The sequence below is a fragment of the Otolemur garnettii genome, unplaced genomic scaffold (assembly GCF_000181295.1).
Source record: "Otolemur garnettii isolate 467f Iridium unplaced genomic scaffold, OtoGar3 scaffold00031, whole genome shotgun sequence".
Taxonomy (NCBI): domain Eukaryota; kingdom Metazoa; phylum Chordata; class Mammalia; order Primates; family Galagidae; genus Otolemur; species Otolemur garnettii.
Window position 1 is genome coordinate 3,021,142 of NW_003852426.1, and position 22,141 is coordinate 3,043,282.

The 22,141-nt window shown below is 51.2% G+C and overlaps 5 protein-coding genes across 8 annotated transcripts in view; 3 read left to right on the forward strand and 2 right to left on the reverse strand.

Moving 5' to 3' along the window:
• PPT2 (palmitoyl-protein thioesterase 2) overlaps window positions 1–5,583 on the forward strand; it is a 12,869-nt gene extending 7,286 nt beyond the window's left edge. Inside the window, exons 8-16 of one of the 2 annotated variants that reach the window (XM_023512760.1) lie at window positions 821–875; window positions 2,785–2,862; window positions 3,371–3,843; window positions 3,936–4,045; window positions 4,159–4,254; window positions 4,360–4,530; window positions 4,609–4,688; window positions 4,779–4,932; window positions 5,219–5,583. In XM_023512760.1, the coding sequence (XP_023368528.1) occupies window positions 821–875; window positions 2,785–2,805 (76 nt within the window). In that variant the 3' untranslated portion in view covers window positions 2,806–2,862; window positions 3,371–3,843; window positions 3,936–4,045; ... (3 more) ...; window positions 4,779–4,932; window positions 5,219–5,583. Of the gene's footprint in view, window positions 1–820; window positions 876–1,066; window positions 1,888–2,784; window positions 2,863–3,370; window positions 3,844–3,935; window positions 4,046–4,158; window positions 4,255–4,359; window positions 4,531–4,608; window positions 4,689–4,778; window positions 4,933–5,218 lie in introns of those variants that run through there. The other variant, XM_012804816.2, reaches the window with a different exon arrangement.
• EGFL8 (EGF like domain multiple 8) lies at window positions 3,380–5,587 on the forward strand. Its single transcript, XM_012804818.2, has 8 exons — window positions 3,380–3,497; window positions 3,721–3,843; window positions 3,936–4,045; window positions 4,159–4,254; window positions 4,360–4,530; window positions 4,609–4,688; window positions 4,779–4,932; window positions 5,219–5,587. The coding sequence occupies exons 1-8, from the start codon at window positions 3,397–3,399 to the stop codon at window positions 5,260–5,262; spliced, it is 879 nt and encodes a 292-aa protein (XP_012660272.1). The 5' UTR covers window positions 3,380–3,396; the 3' UTR covers window positions 5,263–5,587.
• AGPAT1 (1-acylglycerol-3-phosphate O-acyltransferase 1) lies at window positions 5,519–14,022 on the reverse strand. 3 transcript variants are annotated; one of them, XM_003789059.2, is made up of 7 exons: window positions 13,927–14,022; window positions 8,792–9,000; window positions 8,436–8,569; window positions 7,924–8,099; window positions 7,682–7,777; window positions 7,484–7,556; window positions 5,519–6,755 (listed from the first exon to the last, which is right to left on the reverse strand). In XM_003789059.2, the coding sequence occupies exons 1-7, from the start codon at window positions 13,927–13,929 to the stop codon at window positions 6,571–6,573; spliced, it is 876 nt and encodes a 291-aa protein (XP_003789107.1). In that variant the 5' UTR covers window positions 13,930–14,022; the 3' UTR covers window positions 5,519–6,570. The 3 variants fall into 3 exon arrangements, with proteins under 3 accessions (XP_003789107.1, XP_012660271.1, XP_003789104.1); XM_012804817.2 differs by having other exon boundaries at window positions 13,679–13,991; XM_003789056.2 differs by lacking the exon at window positions 13,927–14,022 and adding an exon at window positions 13,217–13,545.
• Window positions 14,023–15,898: 1,876 nt separating this feature from the next.
• Window positions 15,899–18,332, forward strand: RNF5 (ring finger protein 5). The gene is made up of 6 exons (XM_012804823.1): window positions 15,899–16,168; window positions 17,083–17,101; window positions 17,201–17,313; window positions 17,414–17,468; window positions 17,548–17,665; window positions 17,768–18,332. The coding sequence occupies exons 1-6, from the start codon at window positions 16,029–16,031 to the stop codon at window positions 17,863–17,865; spliced, it is 543 nt and encodes a 180-aa protein (XP_012660277.1). The 5' UTR covers window positions 15,899–16,028; the 3' UTR covers window positions 17,866–18,332.
• A 176-nt stretch (window positions 18,333–18,508) lies between these two features.
• Window positions 18,509–22,133, reverse strand: AGER (advanced glycosylation end-product specific receptor). Its single transcript, XM_012804819.2, has 10 exons — window positions 21,784–22,133; window positions 21,478–21,670; window positions 20,977–21,041; window positions 20,771–20,858; window positions 20,348–20,530; window positions 20,076–20,203; window positions 19,447–19,588; window positions 19,135–19,161; window positions 18,886–19,012; window positions 18,509–18,762 (listed from the first exon to the last, which is right to left on the reverse strand). The coding sequence occupies exons 1-10, from the start codon at window positions 22,105–22,107 to the stop codon at window positions 18,666–18,668; spliced, it is 1,374 nt and encodes a 457-aa protein (XP_012660273.1). The 5' UTR covers window positions 22,108–22,133; the 3' UTR covers window positions 18,509–18,665.
• Window positions 22,134–22,141: the final 8 nt, after the last annotated feature.

Consider the following 22,141-nt stretch of genomic DNA (forward strand, 5'->3'; position numbering starts at 1 on the left):
GCTGGGGATTCGAACCCGCCACCTTAGGTGTACGTGGCTGGCGCCTTAGCTGGTTGAGCTATAGGCGCCGAGCCGTCCTACTCTCTGTTACACAGGCTGGAGTGCAGTGGCACAGTAGTGCTATTTTTTGTTTATAGTTGTTATTGTTGTTTTAACTGGCCCAGGCCAGGTTCGAATCTGCCAGCCTCAGTGCATGTGGCCGGCGCCCTACCCACTGAGCTACGGGCACTGCCTCTTTTTTCTTTTGAGACAGTCTCACTTTGTCACCCTTAGTACGGTGCTGTGGTGTCATAGCTCACAGCAACGTCAAACTCCTGGGTTGAAGTGATACTTTTGCCTCAGCCTCCCAAGTACCTGGGACTACAGGCACCATCACAAAGCCTGGCTATTTTTAGAGACAGGGTCTCAAACTCCTGAGCTAAAGCAATCCACCTGCCTCTCCCTTCCTGAGCGCTAGTTTATAGGTGTGAGCCACTATACCTGGCCTCAGCCATTGATATTTTTATTTATTTATTTTTTTAGCATTGATACTTTTGAAGCATGTAGACCAACTATTTTGTAGAATGTGCTTCAGTTTGTGTTTGTTGGATATTTCCTCATGATTAGATTCAGGTTACGCATTTCTAATGGTAATTCTACAGAAGTGATGCTGTATCCTCAGTTTATCACCTCATGAGATAGTGATATTCAGTCAGTTAAATATTGTGGGGTGTCCTCCCTGCTGCCTGTCTCCTCAGTAGGCTATGAGTTCCTGAAGGGCCCTACCCTATCTTGATTTTCTTCAGCTCTTCTGATAACCTGCCCTTAAATCTCTTTGTAGCTTCTTTGGTTTCTATGATGCAAATGAGACAGTCTTGGATATGGAGGAACAACTGGTGAGCCCCCTGGAATTATCTCCCCTCTCTTCACTCACTGTCCCACCTCTTTCTGGAGCCCTCCCTGCCATTGACCCCTAAGCTGAAGGGTTCATCCTGTGGGGAGGAGGCCCAGGACACCAGCACTAACTCACTTTGTCTTTCCTTGTGTTTTTCTTCAATGCTTCTGTATCTCCTCGCCTACCTTGAAGGTTTATCTGCGTGATTCTTTTGGGTTGAAGACTCTTTTGGCCCGGGGGGCCATAGTGAGGTGTCCGATGGCTGGGATTGCCCACACAGCCTGGCACTCCAACCGCACCCTTTATGAGACCTGCATTGAACCTTGGCTCTCCTGAGGATGTCTTTAGAATCCCCAGGACCTCCCAAGCCCAGAGACCAAGTGGTGGCCTTGGAAAGCAGATGTCAGGCTCTGTCGTGCCTATGACCCCTTCATTGCTCCCACACTGCCCCCCACCCATCAGGGCTCCCCCTCTTCTGTTTCTCTGTGAATGACAAGTTTTGGTCTCCCCTACCTCATGTCCTCTCATTTGGAGGGTGGCTCCATGATCTCTCTTTCTCCCAAGGCCAAAGTTGGGAAGTGAGAACCAGGTTTTTAACTTGTGGCTGCTCCTGCTGCTTCTGCTGCTGCTCCTCCTCTGTATCTGGCTGTACAGAAGGAGAACCCAGCCCCTGCCCACCACAGGGGTTTTCTTCCAGGCCACTCAGGACATTTTTAGCTTCTGTTCTCCCCATGTTCCCTTTTTCTCTGAACTCTCTTGTCATCAGCCCTTCCAACCCCCAAGAGAACTACCCATGTAAGTGGGGTTCTGAGGCTCCCCCATGGGGACAGTTCCATTTGCAAAGTGTCAGTGTTGGGGAATATCTGTGGCCCATGAGGCCCATCTCAGGTTTGGGGATCCCCCAGTCCCTATGATCAGTGTTGGGTATCCCCTGGGAGCCTAGTTTCTTTGAGGCTCCAGCCCTTTTAACTACCCTTGAATGGGTGTTATGAAAATAAAGTCTCATTTCCTCAGCGTGGCTTGGCTTATTTCCAGGTGAGGGGACCTGGCTCCCCAAGGAGGGTGGGTATGGAGAGCTTGAGGCTTAGGTGCCCGGATGCCCGATCTGGGGTGGGGACCCCCTTGGTGTTTCCGTTCTCTCTTCAATGCCCATTCTGTGGTTCCTGATTCTCTGCGGGTTCTTTCCTGCTGAAGACAATTCTCTTCCTGTCATAGCCTAAGACTGGGGGACTGAGCCCAGAGCTCCACTAGTTTGGGCCTCAGCCTTGGGGGAATGTGCCTGCCACCCCCAGGCTAGACAGGGGGCTGAGGGTCAGGGTGGGTATGTATTGTGCCCCTTTTTGAGCTTTGTAGGCCAGGGCTGGGTGAGGGGCTAGACAATGAGCCTCCTCTTCCTTGAAAGAAAGAATTTTGGCTAAGACAATAGGGCCCTGTCTGCTCTGGCATGGGGGGTGGTAACTGACTCAACTCTGTTCTCCCCTAAGCCCTAATAAATGTCACCAAGAGATGGGGGGAGTTTTTCCTTTGGTGCCCTGAGCTGTGCCCCTGCTCCTTTGTGACAACTTGCCCTTCTTTCTTTCCTCACCTGATCTTGCCTCTTCTCCCATGACCCAGCCTGCTTTGTTCCCTGCCAGCTCTGCCTCTCTGCCTGCCCCCTAACTCTCCCCTGGTCTGTATTGGGTTGTAGGTGGGGGCAAGAGCTAGTAGCCGCTGCTCATTTGAGGAGTCCAGAAATAGAGGGCCTCAGAGGATTGGGAAGATACTTCTAGGAAGCCCTTTGCTGGGGTGACAATTAGGGTGGTGGGACTTGATCCCACTGAGCTGACCAGGCAGGAGCCAAGGAGGAGGCTTGTGGGAGGGGGCAGGAATAGGAGGACTCTGTCTGGCCCAGCCCCTCCTCTCCTTCCCAGCCTGCCCCAGCCACCCACTAGTCTGAGCTGCTGCTGCTGAGGCTGGTCTGCCTGAAGGCTCCAAAGAGAAGAAGCCAGGTGGGAAGAGAGGGAGGGGAAGGCAAGTGGAGAGAGTGTCAGTGAGGAAAGAGTTGAGGTCACTCAGAGCTTCAGGGTGGGTGTGAGTTGGAGGCATTTCCAGGTGCTTGTGTATAAAGATTTGTGTATAAGGTGTGAGGGTGTATATCTGAAGGTTTGAAGCTATGGAGATTAAGTTGTATGAGGGCAGGTTAAAGACAAGAGGGTCCTGAGGGGAGGGTTCACCATGTGTAAGTCCCTCCCAGGTGATGCAGAGGAGGACTGGGAGTGGATAGGATAGAGGAGTGGTGGGGTGTGAACCTGTATGATGCTGAATGGATCAGTATAAGCTATGGGATTAGATGGTCTTAGTTAATTGTACACAAAAGAGCAATCCTGGTGGCTGGTGTGTGAAAGAGAATGTTCTGACTTCCTTAGAGGGCACCAGCAGACTGTTCTTGGAAGGGCTGGGGCTGGAGAAGTTAATAGGAGAGGGGAAGGGCAGCCATTAACCTCTTCTTGCCTGCAGCCTGCAGAGTCTGGAGTAAAAGAATCATGGGTTCCGGGGCTGAGCTGTGTACTCTCTTAGGCGGACTCTCATTTCTCCTGCTACTGATATCAGGCCAGGGGGCCAAGGGTGGATCTCCCAAAGAGAGGTGACAACAGAGGGGGTGGGCCCGGGCTGAGTTCTTCAAGGCAACCTTCTGCTGGGGGTGGGGCTTCACAGGAACGGAACAACGTATTGGTTTCATTGGGGGTGGGGGCGGTAAAGTTGTTATCTGTAGAGAAAGCTAGTCCTCAGTGACCCAGTGGGACTCCTGGCTCTCAGGAGTTTGGCGCACTCAGTGTCTCCTACCTCCTTCTTTGGCATGGACGCAGCCAGGGGGTCTGCTCCAAGCAGACACTGGTGGTCCCGCTCCGCTACAACGAGTCCTACAGCCAACCCGTGTACAAGCCCTATCTGACTGTATGCGCTGGAAGACGCATCTGTAGCACCTACAGGTGAGGGATGGGGAGCTGGTCTTTCAAGTGGGACTCCAAGATCCTTGACCAGGACTGGTATCCAGGGTTTTGAGAAGGACCCTGTGTTCCAGGACCACTTACCGTGTGGCGTGGCGGGAGGTGAGGCGGGAGGTGCAGCAGACCCATGCTGTATGCTGCCAGGGCTGGAAGAAGCGGCACCCGGGGGCGCTCACCTGCGAAGGTAAGGCTGAGTGTTCCAGACCTTGTGGGAGGCGGGAGGTGTGAGGTGCGCCGGGAGGAGCTGAGAAGCGGGGTAGTCGGTTTGGGTCTGAGTCTCCCTTTCTCCGCTCGCAGCCATCTGCACCAAGCCTTGCCTGAATGGAGGCGTCTGCGTTCGGCCGGACCAGTGCGAGTGCGCCCCCGGCTGGGGAGGGAAGCACTGTCACGTGGGTGAGTTGGCTCACCCTCCCTTGCAGCAGCTTGCTCCGCTTCCCGACACAGCAAGGCGCCTGTCCCCGGCTCCTCTCTCAGCCCTCTCCTCTTTCCGGTGACTAGACGTGGATGAATGTAGGACTGACATCACTCTCTGCACGCACCGCTGTCTCAACACAGCAGGGAGCTTCACCTGCGACTGCCCCCATGGCCTGTTGCTGGGCCCGGATGGGCGCACCTGTGCAGAGGAATTCTTGGAGGCCCCAACCAGCGCCAGCATCCTCAGTGTGGCCGGTGAGCAGGCGGGAGTATGGCCACAGGGAGGACCTCGGGCCTCGGTATTCATCATGTTCTTGCTCTTTTTTGTCCTAGTTCGAGAGGCGGAGTATGACGAGCATGCATTGAGGCAGGAGATTCTCGAGCTGCGAGTGCGCCTGGAGCGGCTGGAGCAGGTGAACTGAGGTGCCTGGGGCCAAGCTCACGGAGGGTGCGGGCGAGGTGGGACCCATTGCCAATACCCTGCTATGTCTCTTCCTCTGCAGTGGGTCGGTCAGGCTGGGGCCTGGGTCAGAGCAGTGCTGCCCATGCCGCCTGAAGAGCTGCAGCCTGAACAGGTGGCAGAGCTGTGGGGCAGGGGTGACAGGATCGAATCTCTCAGCGACCAGGTGCTGCTGCTGGAGGAGAGGCTGGCCACCTGTGAGTCCTCACACTCCTCTCCAGCTAGATCCCCATCTCCCAACAACTGTACCCAGCTCTTCAGAGACCCCATCCCACTCAGGACTCTTTCTCAGAAACCGCTCTCCAACATTCATTCTCCCCATACCTTCCCAGGTATCTCCACTTCATCACCCTTCTCTTCTGGGACCTGTCCCCAGACTGATAGTTACACTTATTGTTGGGTGAGAGTGGCAGTGTGGTCCACTCCAGGCTGGAGGTGGCCTGCACAGACTACAGCCACTTTGTCTGCCTTGTCATTAACCAGGCTCCTGTGAGGACAACAGCCTAGGTCCTGGCCTCAATCATTGATAAGAAGCTTCTGGAGCACCGTCTCTGCCCCCTAATTTATATAGAAACTGGACCCACTAGTCCTCTGGGATTGGTCAACTGGGATCTGCAGATAAGGCTAGCAGTCACCAAGGAGCAATGAGCAATGGAAACTGGAGAGTTGGAGAAAGGGGAAGGCAGGTCTTGGCCTACCCCTGAGCATTCTAGCTGGGGCAGGTAGCCTGGGCAAGGACTGATTTTCAACTTAACAAATGTAACCAGCAAGCACCCAGAAGTCTCTCTCTCTCTCTTTATTTTCTGTTTCTTGCTGTTATCCAGATAATTAATAAAAACCAACCACGCAAAACTCAGTCCCACCCTCTCCTTTGCTCCCAGCCTACCTCCCCGGTTGTGGGAACAGGTCTGGAGTGAGAGGCAGGGAGTGGCTAATGCCACCAGGAAGAAATGAAAACTGGCTCAGAGAGGGGGAAGCCTCAAACAGAAAAAGAAATAAATTAAAAGCCCTCTTATCCCCTCCAGCCAGGGTTCAGTTCCTTGCCCCAACTCCCCAGGAAGCAGAAGTTGAGTGCAGCACCTGATGTCTGCCTCTTCCCCTGTGTCTGGTTAAATGGTACAGCAGGGCTGCAGGGGGGCTGGGCAGGGCCAAGACCACTGAAGAACTGTACCATGGGGATAGGGAGAAGCAGAAATATGGAGACTGAACTGGAATCCAGGAGTGTGCACAACCCTGTGCATCTGGGCAAGGGCAGGGATGAGATCTCTGAGTTAGAAGAGTCCAGCCCTCACTGACAGGAGGCTCCACGGGAAGGGAAGGTGAAAGTGCTGAGGAAAAGTCCCCAGGCTGAGCCTGGGAGGAGTGTTCCAGATATCAGCTTCCAGCCACAGGGTGAGAAGTACTCCTCCCAAATAGATGAGTCCATTGAATCCATGGACTTGGGGTAGGGGGAGAATTGTTCCACAGAATGGATGAGTCCACTGGCCAACGTTGGATGGAGAGGGAGAAACCACAAAGGAAGAGTCTATTGGGGATGGGATGGAATGTTCCCCACCCTTGTGTAGGCTGAGCCACTTGAGATGAGGGGGAGGCAACTGTCCCACAGGCAAGATGGCAGGAGGTGGGGGACAGAGCAGAGACTGCACTGAGGCACAAGAGTCCATGGGTGGGGTTGGGAAAGGGCAGGGAGTGGTGGTGCTGTATCCACATTCACTTCAGAAATTGAAGATTCCAAAGAGGAGAATAAGTGAGGAGAGGGGAAATGAAGATGGAGGGCTTGGGCCCATTGGGTTGGTAGGTGTGGGAAGGAAGATGGGGATGGATGGGAGGGGAGTTCAGAGCCGTGCTTCGCCCACCCCCCCAGGCTTCTTCAGATAGTCACCACCACCCCGGCCATCAGTGGAGATTTCCCGGAAAACGGTGAGCATGGAGTGCCGGACTCTGTCAGCCAGAGCTGGGACGTCATCTGGTGTCAGCCCTTCTGTTGGCACTGGGGGCAGCACCCGCACCTGACATTGCCCTGAGGCAGGGGAGCATCATCATGGCCTGTCCACCCAGATCTTTGCCCACAGGTGGGGCCCAGCTTCTGAGGGTGGTCCTATTACTACCCTTCTCAGCCTTTCAGTTCTCTTCCACCAACCCTGAACACTCACCCCCTACTTGCCAGCTGCCACCTGTTTTATATAAGCTCTCTTGTACAAAGCCTTCCCCAAACTCTAGTCTAGACACCACCTTAGCACCCTCCAGCCCTCCTTGTCTGGATTTAGCATTTACTGCCAAGTGCTATTCATTACAGCTTTGCACACAGGCCTTATTATATCTCCTGCTAGATAGTAACAGTCGCTCTTGCAGGGACTAGGTACCACCCCTCTATCTAGCAGGGTATGGTGGATGCTTAGTAAATACTTATCGGCTGGTCTGGGGTCAGACTAGATCAAACTACGGCCCGCGGGCCACATGCAGCCTGCCTAGGACACTTATCTGGCCCACCGGGTGTTTTTGCCGCTGCTGCCTGTCCTGCATAGCAGCTGACTTGTCCCGGGGCCTGCAGTCTGGCCCTCCAATGGTCTGAAGGACAGTGAACTGGCTCCCTGTTTAAAAAGTTTGAGGACTCCTGGACTAGATGATCATGTAGATATCTCATAGCTATGACACTCAATGATCCCCTGCCTCACTAGGACATCCGCCTAGCCTCTCCCATGTCCTTTCTGGACGCACCGTATCCCCAGACTTGTTCAGAGTCCTCACCTGAGGTGAAACGGCGTTCCTTCTTGCAGTAGAAGTCTTGATAGGAGGACATGACTATGGGGACAATGGGAACCTGGGGAAGAGGTAGTGCATATCAACATAGAGCCCTCTTCTGAGACTACCACAACCAACCTCTGCCCAGAGAAGAGGGAATAGTGGGAACCAGCAGCTGAGTAGCAGAAGGGAAGTAGTAATCACCTGGGCCTGCACTGCAAGATGGAAAGCGCCACGTTTGAAGGGCAGCATGGAGCCGTTATGGTTTCTTGTTCCCTCAGGAAAAACCCAGACCCTTACCTGAGTGAGAAAGGAGGTCAAGGAAGATACACATAGGGAGGGTTCAGAGTGGGCGCAATGCTCTAGTGAGACCCTGCATGGCAGCTAATTTACAACTTGTTTTACTCTCTAGCCCTCCATGCCCCCATTTCCCTAGGATGACTCACGTCCTGGGTGAGCAGGGTCTGAGCAACCTCAGACATGACACTGATGGCATCCCCCGTACGCTTCCGGTCGATGAAGATGACGCCTGCTAGCCAGCAGGCAAGCCCAGCAGAGCCGGCCCACAGTAGCTCACGCTTGGCAATGGGCACACAGCGGCCTGGCAGTACCTCCATCATCCCTTGGGCAGGGGCGAGGTGGGGTGAGCATCAGGATAGAGGCAGAATGTTATAGCAGGAAGCCCACCTGACCCAGGTCTTACCCATACTTGTAGGGACTGGAGATAAAGAAGGGAGGAGACTGGGTAGGGAAGACCCAAGTAAAGGAAAGGGTGAGTATAGGTATATGTACCCTGCTTATAAGGGCAGCCCTATGCTAGGGAAAGAAGGTCTGAGGGGGCAGCAAGGGTAAATGTCCCAGAGGAGGATGAGTTGAGGACCTCTAGGCAGGAGGTGCTGTGGAAGATTCCAGGAGGGAGGGCATGGCTGGGGAGCTGTGCCCTGTAGTGGAGTCTCACCAAGCAGGTCGAGGGAGCTCTGGTGGTTGGAGACAACAACATATGGCTGCGAGGGAGGGAAGTGGTGAGCCCCTCGCACCTCCACTCGGATCCCATACAGGTATTTGATGTGGAGCAGCATTAGACGCAAGATCCTGTGGGGTCATAGCAAAGGGTCCCAGTGGGATCCATTGATGTCCACCTGCTTCAGCTTCTCCCACCCTACTGTATTTCTGGCCACTTTTGTAGTCCTCTCCCCCATCCTCATCTCTGGGCTCTCTGATTCTCTTCTACACACATTGTGCCCCCTCCCTCCAATCTACTACTCACTTCTCACCCTTAGGATCCCTCATCACCCACAATCCCTTGCCCCTCACTTCATGTTCTCGACGTTTCGTCCTCGCACAGCACACACAGGAATGGCAAGCACAGCCAGGAAGAGGATCCAGCCATTGTAGAAGGCCATCTTGAAGAAGTACTTGGCACTGGGGCTGCAGAACCACAAAGTGGGCAGCACAAAGAGCAGCAGCAGGAAGAGCAGCAGTAGCAGTGTCCATGCCCCTGGCCACAGCTCCATTCTGGCCACCTACAGGGGATGGAGCATGGGATAGTCAGCCTAGTTTCTGGAAAGGGGTGGGGTAGGCACTGAAGTCAGGGTTGAGAGGGTGCTATGAGGACAAGGGACAGAGATGGGATGGAGCCAAGGCTCCCATAGTAACCTTCCCAGGAAGTCTCTCTAGGATGGGGGCAACAGGGATGGGAAGCTCAGGACTATTCTCCAACCACTCTTCCTGAAGGCTCCCGATGTATTGAGACAGGCAAAGAGATTGAGACATGAACATCCACAAATCACAGACACATGGTAATAAATGTTAGTAATAATGGTAACTAACACCTGTAGCTGGTAAAGGTCTTATAATGGTTTATACTTGTGTTGTCCAATACGGTGGCCACCAGCCACATGTGGCTACTGAAATGTAGCTAGTCAGAATTGAGATATGCTGGAAATGTAAAATACGCATCAGATTTTAAAGACTTTGAATGACAAACAGAATGTAAGCTATCTCATTAATAATCTTATATTGATTACATTTTGAAATTATAATCTTTTAAGCTTGAGGCTCTGTTTCAAAAAAAAAAAAAAGGAAATTATAATCTTTTAGATAGATTGGGTTCACCAAAGCATATTATTAAAATTAATTTCACTTTCTTTTTACCTTTTCCAATGTGGCTGCCAGAAAATTAAAATTGCATATGTGGCTCACATTATATTTCCTTTTTTTACACATTATATTTCTATTGAACAGTGCAGGTCTATATACCAAGTTAAATCTTTTTTTTTTTTATTATTATTATTGGGGATTCATTGAGGGTACAAGAAACCAGGTTACACTGATTACATTTGTTAGGTAAAGTCCCTCTTACAATTGTGTCTTGTCCCCAAGAGATGAGTCACACACTAAGTTAAATCTTAAATATGATCCACATAGCAATCTATAAAATACCAGTATTATGTACATTTCTTGGAAATAGGCTCAGAGACATTAAATATCTTACCTGAGAACATACAGCTCTTAAGCAATAGTTTCTAGATTAATCTAAGCAGCCTATGTTTCTAACCACTCAGTCACGCTGCCACCTGTATGTACGGTACATACACAGACAAAACACATAGCAAATGTGGTCATAGTGACAAAACACCCACAGAGTTACACTTGAGGGCTGAATGACAAGAATAAAGACTCACGTCACTAATGCCAACAGACATACATAGTCATACAAAGACTGACAAGTTTACATACAGACACAAATTTATAATCATACCCAGTGACAGATTAAAACATTCAAATGCATACCTAGAAAAATCTCACTACCTAGGCGGCCTTCCCCATTTCTAGATAAATCGATGGACATACCTGGAATAGTCACATACACCAATCCTGCCTTGAGATAGGCAAGCAAACCCCACCACCCTCTTCCTTCCCGTCTAGTCACAAGTGGGTAGGCAGATACAGCATGTAACACCTTACCGACAGAAAAATGAAGGGCAGAGAGTAAAAGTGACGTAACAGCACCTGCCCTGGGACAGGAAAGGCTCAAGAGGAAGGGGCAGGCACACGGAACCTGCATTCTAGGTTCTTCCTTCTTCCTTCACTCTGCCCCACAGCTTGGGGCAGGGTCATAAGTCACAAAAAAGGTGTTCAGACAAATACCTGTCACTCATGTTGAGGCCACAGGCAGTCCCTTCCCACGTCAGGAAGGGCTGTGCTTAAAGGTGAGCCCATTGACAAGTGAGAAGGTAACAAGCAATAGTGGTTTTCAACCTTCCTGATGCTGGTACCATTTAATACAGTTCCTTATGTTGTGGTGACCCCAACCATAAAATTATTTGCTACTTCATAACTGTAATTTTGCTGTTATGAATTATAATGTAAATATCTGATACGCAGGATGTATCTACATGACCCCTGTGAAAAGGTCATTAGACCCCCAAAGGGATCACAACCCACAGGTTGAGAACCGCTGCAACAGACGAAAGAGGAGACCCTGCCACCTGGAAAATGATAGGCTTTCTGAGCTGCTCCATTCCACTGTCTCTGCAAATTCAGACCAGCATCATTTCTTCCCTGGATTATTTGCAGTAGATTCCTAACTCTTTCCCTCCAATTTTCCTTCTGTGCGGCAAATCTACTGCAAGATTTTTCTGTAACACAAATCTTAGCATTTCCCTGTCTTTAAGGCCCTTCTTGACAAGTTTGACTTCTGCTTACATCTTTGACTGCATCCCAACAAAAGCCATGTTTGCTCCAAACTGATTTACTTGTTTCTCAGACACACCATGATCTTTCATGCTTCTGTGCCCTGAACACGCTGCTCCCTTTGGCTGGAATGTCCTTCTGCCTTTTCTTCTGCTACACATAGCTCAATGTCTGCAATCTCTTGGAAGTCTCTTGAACCCTTCCAGGTCTATGTTTTTATTACATATTTATCTTTACCAGTGGATCTCAAAATGTAGAAATGCAAATTCTTAGACCTCACCCCGATCTAATCAATCAGAAATTCTGGGCATTGGGCCCAGAGGTCTGTATTTTAGCAAGCCTTTCAAGAGATTCTGACATGTGCTCAAAAGTTTGAGAACCACTGATCTTGAAAACACACTATGTGTAACTGTTCACTGATATTTTTGTTTCCTTTCCTAGGCTCTAAGTGGCCTGAGGACAGGGACTTTATCTCCAATGCCAGGACAGTAGGAGGTAGAATAGGTGCCCAATAAACATTTGCTGAACAGATTATAAGGCTGTATACATACCCACACAGCCACAATTAATGACAGAGACAGTCCTGATCATGAATCTGATAGCTACCCTCTTCAGGAATATTAAACTGACTAAAGGGAAAAGTCAGCAAGATAACAACGAACACACCAAGCCTAACAGTAACCTACTCTGAATGTACACACACATAGCCAAAATGAAAGCAGAGTGACAACAATCAGTAAGGGGTCATCTCACACACAGTAGGTTACATGTCACAGGGGAAAGATGCTGCTGTCATCAAGTATGTGCTAATAGTGCAAAGAGAGGGGAATATTCTTCATAAATAAACACAAGTGTTGGGGGTTCAAAGCAGGGTTGACCCTGTGACATGCACTGAGTTCATGGACACCACCTACACACAGCCACTGGAGAGAGAATGTATGTGAAGAAACTCAGTTATCTTCTTTTCTAATATTGGATATTAAGTGACCCTCTCTGGAGAACAACTGTCTAAGGTGAAAAACAAAATGGGCTAAATTTAATGAGCATATGGCTCATTAATAAAATTATCAAAGAAATAGTACATGTAACCAGAAGCACACGTACTGTGGTTGTGTTACATCAGTGTACTAAGTGAAGGGACATGCATATGTGTGGTGTGAACTGTAATTGGGAAAACACACAAAGCAAACAGGCCAATCCAATCACCACAGGAAGGTGGTTGCTATTCAGCCAAGCTGTGAGACCCCACTCATGACTACTGCCTACAGAGGGACCACAGACATGTTGGGCAAAACAAAATAAGGTATACAACCGTTACATGCTAAAGTAAACATGCAAAACCAAAACATGCATGTAACACGAAACCATGTAATAGGTGAAGCATATGAAAACTCACACAAGCGGTACTTGAACATGTCAAAACTGGTTGTGAGACATGGACACAGACATAAGAATGGGCATTTCTGACAGAAAATAACACATCATGTCTCCACTGCCTGTGGATAGTCAGACAACCTGACTACACACAAGTCATTAAAGATGTCAAAAGCACACAGATTCAATGTAGAAAACATGGCTCCCCACAATGCATTTGTGTGTCAGTTGTCACAGTGTGGAAAGCCACTGAGAAACAAGAGGTCCTCTGCCTAGATGGAAACAGGTGCCTGAGGGCACTCCTAGGAAATAAATTCTGCTGGCCTTCTCCCCTCACCAGCTCCCAAGAGTTATGTAGGGTCAAAGGGCAGGGAAAAGAATTGGGGGAAGTGTAGGGAATTCCCTCTCCAGGATTCCCTGTCCACACCCCCAGTCCCAAATTCACAAGGGTTTCCATTTCTCCTCCCTCTTGTGTTTCTTTCATGCTTCCTCCCTTTCAGAACCCCCTCTCTTTTCCCCAACAACCCCTCTCCCCAGTCGGCCCTTAATCTTTTCCCCATCAGCCCTCTCCCCAATCGGCCTTCCCAGACCCATTCTCTCCCCATCCCCTTATCTTAGTCCCTTTCAGCACCCTCCTCCCTCTTCCTCCCATCCATTTCCCGCCCACACCTCAATGGGGCAGGGAGCCTGGGGGGCCGGCCCCCTCCCCAGCCAGGCTGCGGCAGCGGTGGTGGCGGATGGCTGTCTCTGTCTCTGTCGGGGTGTCGGTGCCAAGGGGGCGACGGGATTTGGGGGTGTCCTAGCCCCGGCCGATGGAGGGGAGGTGGGAATGGGAGGTTGGGCCCATAGCGGTAGGAATGATGGGGGGTTGTCCCCCCAGCTTCCCCCCCTCCCTCCCTTCCTTCCTGCTGTCCCTCAGAGGGCTGGGGCTGCTGCTGCCGCTATATCCCCCCCGCCCCTCCCCAACGCCTGCTGGTTTCCGGGGCTGGCCAGGAAGTGGGGGGCGGTGATGGGCAGCCTGTTTTACCAATCGCTTCCCAGAGACCCAGGCATCTCCTTCCCACAGCTACCAGTATCCTTTTGCTAGCTCCGCCCCAGGAGATCTCTGCTGGGCTCTTTCTCGGTTTCTACCTCTCTGTGGCTCCAGCTGCAGCTTTTTATTCTTCATCCCCTTTTCGGCTCTGATCCCTTGGAGTGTTCCTCCTTCGGCACATTCCCTCCTTTCGTTCCCCATCAGCTCTCCTTTTCTTGTCACTTTTACTTGGTCTCTTTCTGGTTTCTTCCTTCCTCCTTAACTTCAGCATTGGCTGTTTATTCCCTCCAACTCTTCTCCCTTTTCCTGTCCCTTATTCGGTTCTAAACATTTCTCAAGCACCTACCATATGCCAAACACTGAGTTCACCTCTCTTCTTTTTCTCTCCAGGGTTCCATCTCACCCTACCTCACCCTTCAGTCCTCTGGTCTGCTATCTTTGCCCTTTGTCCCTCCGCCCCCACTATCTTCCAGCAGTCCAGCTCCCTCCTCCACTCACCCTCTCTGGCCTTTAAAGAGAAGGGATCTCTTTGGTCCTCGCCGTGACCCTTTCGCTTCCATGCTCTTTTACCTCAGTACTTTTTCTTTCCTAGTTCCTTCGTATCAGTCTCCTTACACACCCAAGCTGAGACAACCCTCCCCAACATAGAATCTGGGGGCAACTTTTCTTCCTGTAGAAATGAGGCGCTAGGGTTGCTCCCTAGAAAAGAAGGCGAGGAAAAATGTTGATTCCTCTAGGATGAGCATGTCTCCTTAACTTTGTAGCTATGTATCTAGCTGTCCAACCTCTGCTCCTTTCCTCTCCATACTCCCATTATCTCTTTACCAGGATCCTTCCATCACTCCTCACAACTTGGACTCCACCTTTCCCTTTCAATACTTTTTTTGCTAAACCTCTTCAAGCCTCCTGAACGCTCACCTGCCCACTCCTCTACGAACCTCCCAAATTCTCATTTGAGTCTCTTGGGACCTTTTATCAGGATGTGGAACATTCTGCCTGTGTCTGCCTCCGGTCCCTAGACAAACATTTTTGCCTTGCATGAGTTTGGAGAAGACGATGTCAAGAACACTGGTGGTGGGAGGACTGTTATACCTAGATCTGCTCCTTAGGCCACAGTGAGGGTCACATATTGGAGGGAAAGACCCTAGTTCTGCTGGGCAAATTAAAAGGAAGGGGCGGGTCTAACCCATTCCTCCGCAGGGCATCTAAAAAGAGTCACACCTTGGGGCGGCGCCGGTGACTCAAAGGAGTAGAGCGCCGACCCTATATGCCGGAGGTGATGGCGGGTTCAAACCCAGCCACGGCCAAAAAAAAAAAAAAAAAAAAAAAGTCACGCCTTGCCTCTTCTGCACCTCACAAAAGGGTGGAGCCAGTATTTTTCTGCTGTTAAGGGTTAAAATGGAGTTGAGGTTAACTCTGTTCTACTCTTTGTATCACATTAAAGAGACGGTGTCTCTAGTGCAGTTCTCTGTAAATCACCTAAAGAGGGGAGGGCTGATTCTTCCAACCACGGGAATTGGGTTCAACACCACTGCCGCAGATCCATGCTGTCACCATTCAAACGTCAGGCTAATCCCACTTCTGCTCCCTTCCTCACTAAGAGGGAGGGGCGGAGCAAAGTTCTGCTCTCTACGTCACCCAAGGAGGCCGGAGCCATTTTGAACCCTACGACCCTAGTCTTTGCTTTCTTTCTCAAGCTCTCTCCGCGGTCTTTCTCAATGTTGGCCAATCAGGAGCAAAGAAAACGGCCCAATCGGTCGAGAGAATCAACAGCTGAACGACCCGGATGAGGACATGTCGAGGCCTTTGAACTTCAGGCCCCGCCAATTGCAGAGCAGTCACTATGGAAACAAGATAGAGGTGAAGGGGTGGGGCCAACCTTTCACAGGGTTAGCGCACCTTGTCCCACCGCATGCTGCGCAGGCGCATTTTACATAACCACCATTTTCTGTTGAGTTCTAGCCAATGAGTTGCTTTAGAGCCTTACGCTCCAAAGTCCAATAGGAATCTGGACATTCTTTGAAAGAGGAAGTGGGGAAAAGAAAAGGGGCTTATAGTGGGCGAGGTCTAGGTGGTCCCAAGCCAATTGCTTCTGGCCTTTTGACATGACTCGCATCAGACGGAGAAAGCCCCTCCTCGCCGGGCGACCGAACTTGGTGTAGCGAATTATTACCAATCCCCCGGCAATACATAGTGACTGCGGCTATATCAGCCAATAGTCACTGTGCAAGGGCAGGCCCGCGCAAACTCTTTTCCGCCCCTACGCTCTGGACCAATCCTTTCTTTTGAACCTTGCGTGATTGGCAGGCACTCAGGCCAATAGTGATTAGAAAACCTTGAAGCCTGCCCAACAATTGTGGGCTGGAGGTGGTTTTTCGTTTGTTGGGGCGTGTGTTTGTGTATTCAGGGGGACTCTGGGGGTACTTGGGGGGCTAAACAAACCCGGCCATGGCAGCAGCAGAGGAGGAGGATGGGGGCCCCGAAGGGCCAAACCGCGAGCGGGGCGGGGCGGGCGCGACCTTCGAATGTAATATATGTTTGGAGACTGCTCGGGAAGCTGTGGTCAGTGTGTGTGGCCACCTGTACTGGTGAGAGTCGGGGAGGTGGGCAGAAGGCGGTGGGGCTTACCTACTAGGGAGACTGGGATTGGGGGCGATGCAGTCATACGGATACTAGGAGAGCACGTCCCTATAGGCAAGGCCTGAAGAGGGGGACATACGTCTTTTCTCCTATGTGTGGGTGGGAAGATAATGTCTGTAGACAAGATCTTTGAAAGGTCTTCGGAATCAGGAACTGGGGCGTGTGATGTGTTAAGAGGAGGCGGTGGGATGGTAAGTTGGGGGGACACCGTACATCTGTACGTGTGAGACCCGAGCCGTCTTACCCCAGGGAAGTGAGGTTCTTCGCTGTACAGGCGGAAATGGGTAAGACGCACAGGTTAGGGGATGCACGCAGCAGTTGAGTAAGGGAGACCCAGGGAATATGGGATCACATTCATATGAGATCTTGGGAGGGAGGTATGACAAACATGGAGACAAGGGCAGGCTTGAGAGGTTAAGAGGTTGTGGCGATAGGGACTTCACTGCGCTTGAGAGGGAGAGGATTTATATTCAAGTTATTGAAAGAAAAAATAAAGGGAGAGGAAAAGGAGTATGGGGAGATGTGCTAGCAAAGGGGGTTTGGTTTGGAGTGATGGGGCAAGAATGGGGTTGGTGCTGAAAGCGGAGACCTGGAAAGGGGTGGGTTGAAAAGAATTGGAAAATTAAAGAAGAAAAGGGAGGGAAAAAAAATATGTGTTGTTGGGGGAAAGGAGAGAAGATTAGATGTTGAAATATCAGAGAAGCAGGTAGACCAAATGGCAGACATGGTAGAGGTTATGGAAAATATGAAAAGAAATGGCAGATATACTTGGGAAGAGGGGTGAAATGGGATTCTGTGAAGTCTGGGGTCTGTGTCTCTTTTCTGTAGCTAGTTTGACCTTTCTTTTTAACCCCCCATCCAGTTGGCCCTGTCTCCATCAGGTACGTACGCAGATGAAGAGGGAAATGGGGGGGGGGGTCCTAAGGAGCTGGAAGACCCTCCTGTGTACTAGAAACCATTTCGGTTTTTTATCTCTCCAGTGGCTGGAGACACGGCCGGAGCGCCAAGAGTGCCCCGTGTGTAAAGCTGGGATTAGCAGAGAGAAAGTTGTTCCGCTTTATGGGCGAGGGAGCCAGAAGCCCCAGGATCCCAGGTGAGAGGTGCTTAGGGAAGGTTGAAAGCCTCTTCCCTGGGAGGAGTGTGGAAGAGGAAGGAGAAAATTCCCTGTTGATAGTCCATCTCCTCTTTCTCAGATTGAAAACTCCACCCCGCCCCCAGGGCCAGCGACCAGCTCCAGAGAGCAGAGGGGTGAGTTGTCTTGTCCATTTATGTCCCTTTGTTGCCAAAGATTTGTCTGGTTTTTCTCTGACTTATTCCATCTCCCTAGGGATTCCAACCATTTGGTGATACTGGGGGCTTTCACTTCTCATTTGGTGTTGGTGCTTTCCCCTTTGGTTTTTTCACCACTGTCTTCAATACCCATGAGCCTTTCCGCAGGGGTACAGGTAAGACTTACACTCAACTCCTGTCAGGGAGCCCTGTCAACCCTTTTGTGCCTCCTTCTGGCTTAGGAGCATATGTTTCTGCAACTTTCCTCTCTCCCACAGGTGTGGATCTGGGACAGGGTCACCCGGCCTCCAGTTGGCAGGATTCCCTCTTCCTGTTTCTCGCCATCTTCTTCTTTTTCTGGCTGCTTAGTATTTGAGCCGTGTCTCCTTCCTGCCCACCTCCAGCCAGAGGAGAATCAGTATTGGGGGTCCCTGCTGACCCTTCCTTACTCTTGGACCCCCCAACCCCTCCTTTTCTGTTGGCTAAGGCCAGCCCAGGTCACTCTCCAGGAGGGTTTGGGGAGGAGTGACATCTGTGCACAGGATGGGCAAGCCTTCTGCCCTGAACTGCTCACTCAGTAACATAATTCCTGACCCTGGGGAAGAAGGACAGATTGAAGAGAATGTCTGTTTCTCCTGTCTCTTAATCCTTTGCTTTCCTCCAGTTTTCTTGATTTGATGTTAAAAGGTGGGCAAGGCTCCCTCTTACCCTCCCCCATGTCCCCTATTGTGGATTTAATTTAATTTTTGTCTCCCCAGTGTCTAATATGGTTTTTGATTCTTAAGTGCTTCCTCCCCCTCACTACCTCCTTTATTACAAATTCAATAAAAAAGGTGAAATGTATTGGTGGGAACTCTTCCCAAGTTCTTCCTTCCTTCTTTCTAGGATAGAAGCATTTTCTCTCCAACCTGAGTAGATGTTTGCTACAGTGTAGGGAAGCATGGAGGCAAGCCTCTTTCCTTCACCGCTCTTAAGGGTGTAGTGGTGAAGTCGTCTCACATACACACATAAACACATGGGCAAGATGTGTCAGGTATTTACTCATCACTGTTTGTGGGGCACTCTGGTAATGGAAGAAAGTGTGGCAAGGTAGGGTGGAGACTGTACAGGGGAGAGCTGGTCTGGGGCCCGAAAGGTTCAAGGGAAAAGGTGATGGATGGGTTGTCTGTGAGGCCCTCAAGGCCCTCTTATACTGCTCTCGCCTGCCTCAGCCTCTTCGGACTGATTCAACTCTGTACGCTCCTCCTCCTCCTCCTGGTTTTCTGGGGCCTTCCTGAGGAGGAGAATTGGGGAGAATTCTGCTCATGGTTCCCAGTGTTCCAAAGTTCCACCCCATACATCCCTCACTTGCTCCCTGGAAGCCCCAGGAATGAGGTGTCTGGCTTTCTCCACTCACCTCTCCTCTCCTTGGCATTGCTGCCTTTTCCAGATGATGACCCCAATAAGCAGGGCAGCTGTCCCTAGGCCTCCCAGGATCCCAAGGGTGAGGGCTAGTGTTCCTAGCCCTGACCCTCCCACAGAACCTGTAGGGAGATGGGGAAAATTGAGGGCATAGCCTCCACCACTCACCATTCCTTTCTTGTTGACCATCCCCCAGTCACATGGGAATTATCTTCTGCTTTTCTGATTTTATCCAACCCCTCACCTGCAGTTGGCCCCTCCTCGCCTGTTTCTGGAAGACAAAGTTGGAGCAAGTCAGAAGAGAAGATTTCTGTTTGAGAGAAGTCTATTTAGTGGGAGCCCTAGTGGAGTCTTTCCCTTTCTTTAGTTCAGAGAGGAGAGGCTTGGTTGCTCTTTTGGCAAGATTTGGGTGGGGCAGAGGAGGACTGGGTGTGGGTACATGGAGAGGGGTGGGGTGGCTTTTGGGGATAATGCCAGAATGGAGGAGGGACTTGGAACTTGCACTGTCCCTCACCTCACCCCCCCAGGGTCCCTGGCATTGGGGGAAAGTTCTCACCAATTATGGTGATGCTGACAGCAGGGCTTTCCTGGGACCCATAGCTCGGATGGGTGGCCACACAGCTATAGGTTCCCTGGTCCTGAGGCCCTACCTCAGGGAGGATCAACACAGGGGTAGGGGGGAGGGACAGGGGCATGCCCTGGTGGAGTAAGGGAGACAGACTGTTACAAAACCCCTGTACAAAGCTTGGTGCAGTGGATCACGTCTGTAATCCTAGCACTCTGAGAGGCCAAGGTGGGTGGATTGCCTGAGCTCATAGGTTTGAGACCATCCTGAGCAAGTGCAAGACCCTGTCTCTAAAAAAATAGCCAGGCGTTGTGGTGGGCGCCTTGGGAGGCTTAGACAAGAGAATCTCTTGAGCCCAAGAGTTTAAGGTTGCTGTGAGCTATGACACAGCAGACAAGTGTGACACAAGAGCGACAAAGTGAGACTTTGTCTAAAAAAACAAACAAAAATAAAACCACAAAAACCCTGTACACACCCCATACTCCTGTCTCTTTGTCTCTGCAACCTCAGATACCCTGTCTTCCTCCTCTGGCTCTAGCCTACCTCTCGCTCCATTCGTCCTCTGTTCTTCCAGTCACCAGTTCTCCCTACCTCCCAGCCCTTCTCTCCAGGTCACTCACGTCCTTCATCCAATGGATTTGAGGAGGGGGTTGGGCAGGGGCTTCACAGGTCAGGTTTACAGTCCCACCAGGAGCTACGGCTCCACTTTTTGGCTCCACCACCAATTGGACCTTCAGAGGCTCAGGCTCTGCAGTTTGGAAGGGGCATGAGTTTGAGAGTTACACCTGTGAGTGGTCCAGTGGCTGTGGGCTTGACTCCTCTCTTTCCCTCAGGGCCATACTTCTAGAATGTGCTCACCTGAGCTTGGGGCCCTCCCCACCTCTGTGCTCACCCCAGACACTGGGTTGGATGGGGGCTGTGTGCAAGGCCCGGCGCCGTGGAAGGCCCAGGCTGAAGCTACAGGAGAAGGTGAGGTGGGAAGCTCCTCCCCTGGCTGGGGTCACTGTCAGCTCTGACTGCAGTGTGAAGAGCCCCGTCTCAGGATGTCTCCAGGTCTTTTCCTTCACAGACACTCCTATGGTGGAGGAAGGATTAGGTAAGACATCCCAGGCTGGGTGTGGGAGTGAGATCAGAAAGAAGGCTGCTGGCTCATTGCCTGTGCTTAGTGGTTAGAGTGCCAGCCACATACACTGGGGCTGGTGGGTTCAAACCCAGCCCGGGCCTGCTAAACAACAACAACAACAAAAAAGAAATCAAAGAAAAAAGAAAAAGAAAAACAAAGAAGGCTGCTAGGAGAGGGGATCTTGGGACTCACCCTTCCCATCAGGTATCAGGGGCCTCCCATCCAAGTGCCAGCTTAGAGTCCCTGCAGGGTAGCCTCCCTCGGACACACATGTCCCCACCTGAGGAAAGAGTAGTGATCTCATTATCCTTTGAGAATGAGAGATGCCACTCCCCACACTCACACACATCATACTTCTTTCCTGTTCACAGGACCTCTCTCTTGCTTTCTTTCACTACCTTATTGGGGATGCCAGCCATGAGTTCAGAGGCAGGATCTATAATTTCTGGCTTCCCAGGAATCTCTGAAGAAGGGAAAATTCCAGTCAGAGACTGTAGAAGACTCTTACACTCCAGGTGTGGGGCAACAGAAGTCAGGTCCTCAGATACCAAGAACAAGGAGTCAATGGCTGGGGTTGAAGGCTTTTTCTTTTTTTTTTTTTTTTTTGAGACAGAGCCTCAAGCTGTCCCCCTGGGTAGAGTGCCGTGGCATTACAGCTCACAGCAACCTCCAACTCCTGGGCTCAAGCGAGTCTCCTGCCTCTGCCTCCCAAGTAGCTGGGACCACAGGCGCCTGCCACAACGCCCGGCTATTTTTTGGTTGCAGCCGTCATTGTTGTTTGGCGGGTCCGGGCTGGGGATTCGAACCCGCCACCTTAGGTGTACGTGGCTGGCGCCTTAGCCGGTTGAGCTATAGGCGCCGAGCCGAAGGCTTTTTCTAAGACAAGAGGGGGACCTTACGGTAGACTCGGACTCGGTAGTTGGATTTGGTCTCCTTTCCATTCCTGTTTGTTGCCCGGCACCGGAAAGTCCCCTCATCCTGGATCCCAACAGCCGGAAGAAGGAGGGAGCCGTTGGGGAGGACACGAGCCACGCTATCCCAGGGGCCTCCCTGGGGAGATAGGACCTTCCAAGCTTCTGTCCGCCCTGTGTTCTGGAGACAGAGAAGAGGGACCTAAACAGTGCACATCCTTTGGGAAAGGACTGATGAGGCAAATCATTGTTGGTCTCTGGTAGTTGGGGAGCTGTGACAAGGGCTCTGCTTACCAGCTTCCATTCCAGCTGCTGGGGTGGTTTCTTAGGGGCCCCCTTACAGTTCAGCACCAGTGGCTCTCCGATCCGAGCTGTGATGTTTTGAGCACCTACTACTGTCCCTGGAAGGCAGCACCATGGTAGAGGGGCAAGAAAAATGGGAACAAATGAAATTAAGACAGGGTGGGTGAAAGAGCTTGCAACAAAGTACCTGTATTCTAGGGAGGTTCTGGGGAGATTGGGGTGAAGTACTTTCTGCAGGGAGAGTTCAGGGAGTAGTGGCTCACCCCACAGACTGAGGACCAACACCCAGGCTCCAATCGCTGCCCCTGCTGCCATCCTGCTTTCTCTCTAGGCTCCTGGCTTTGTCTGC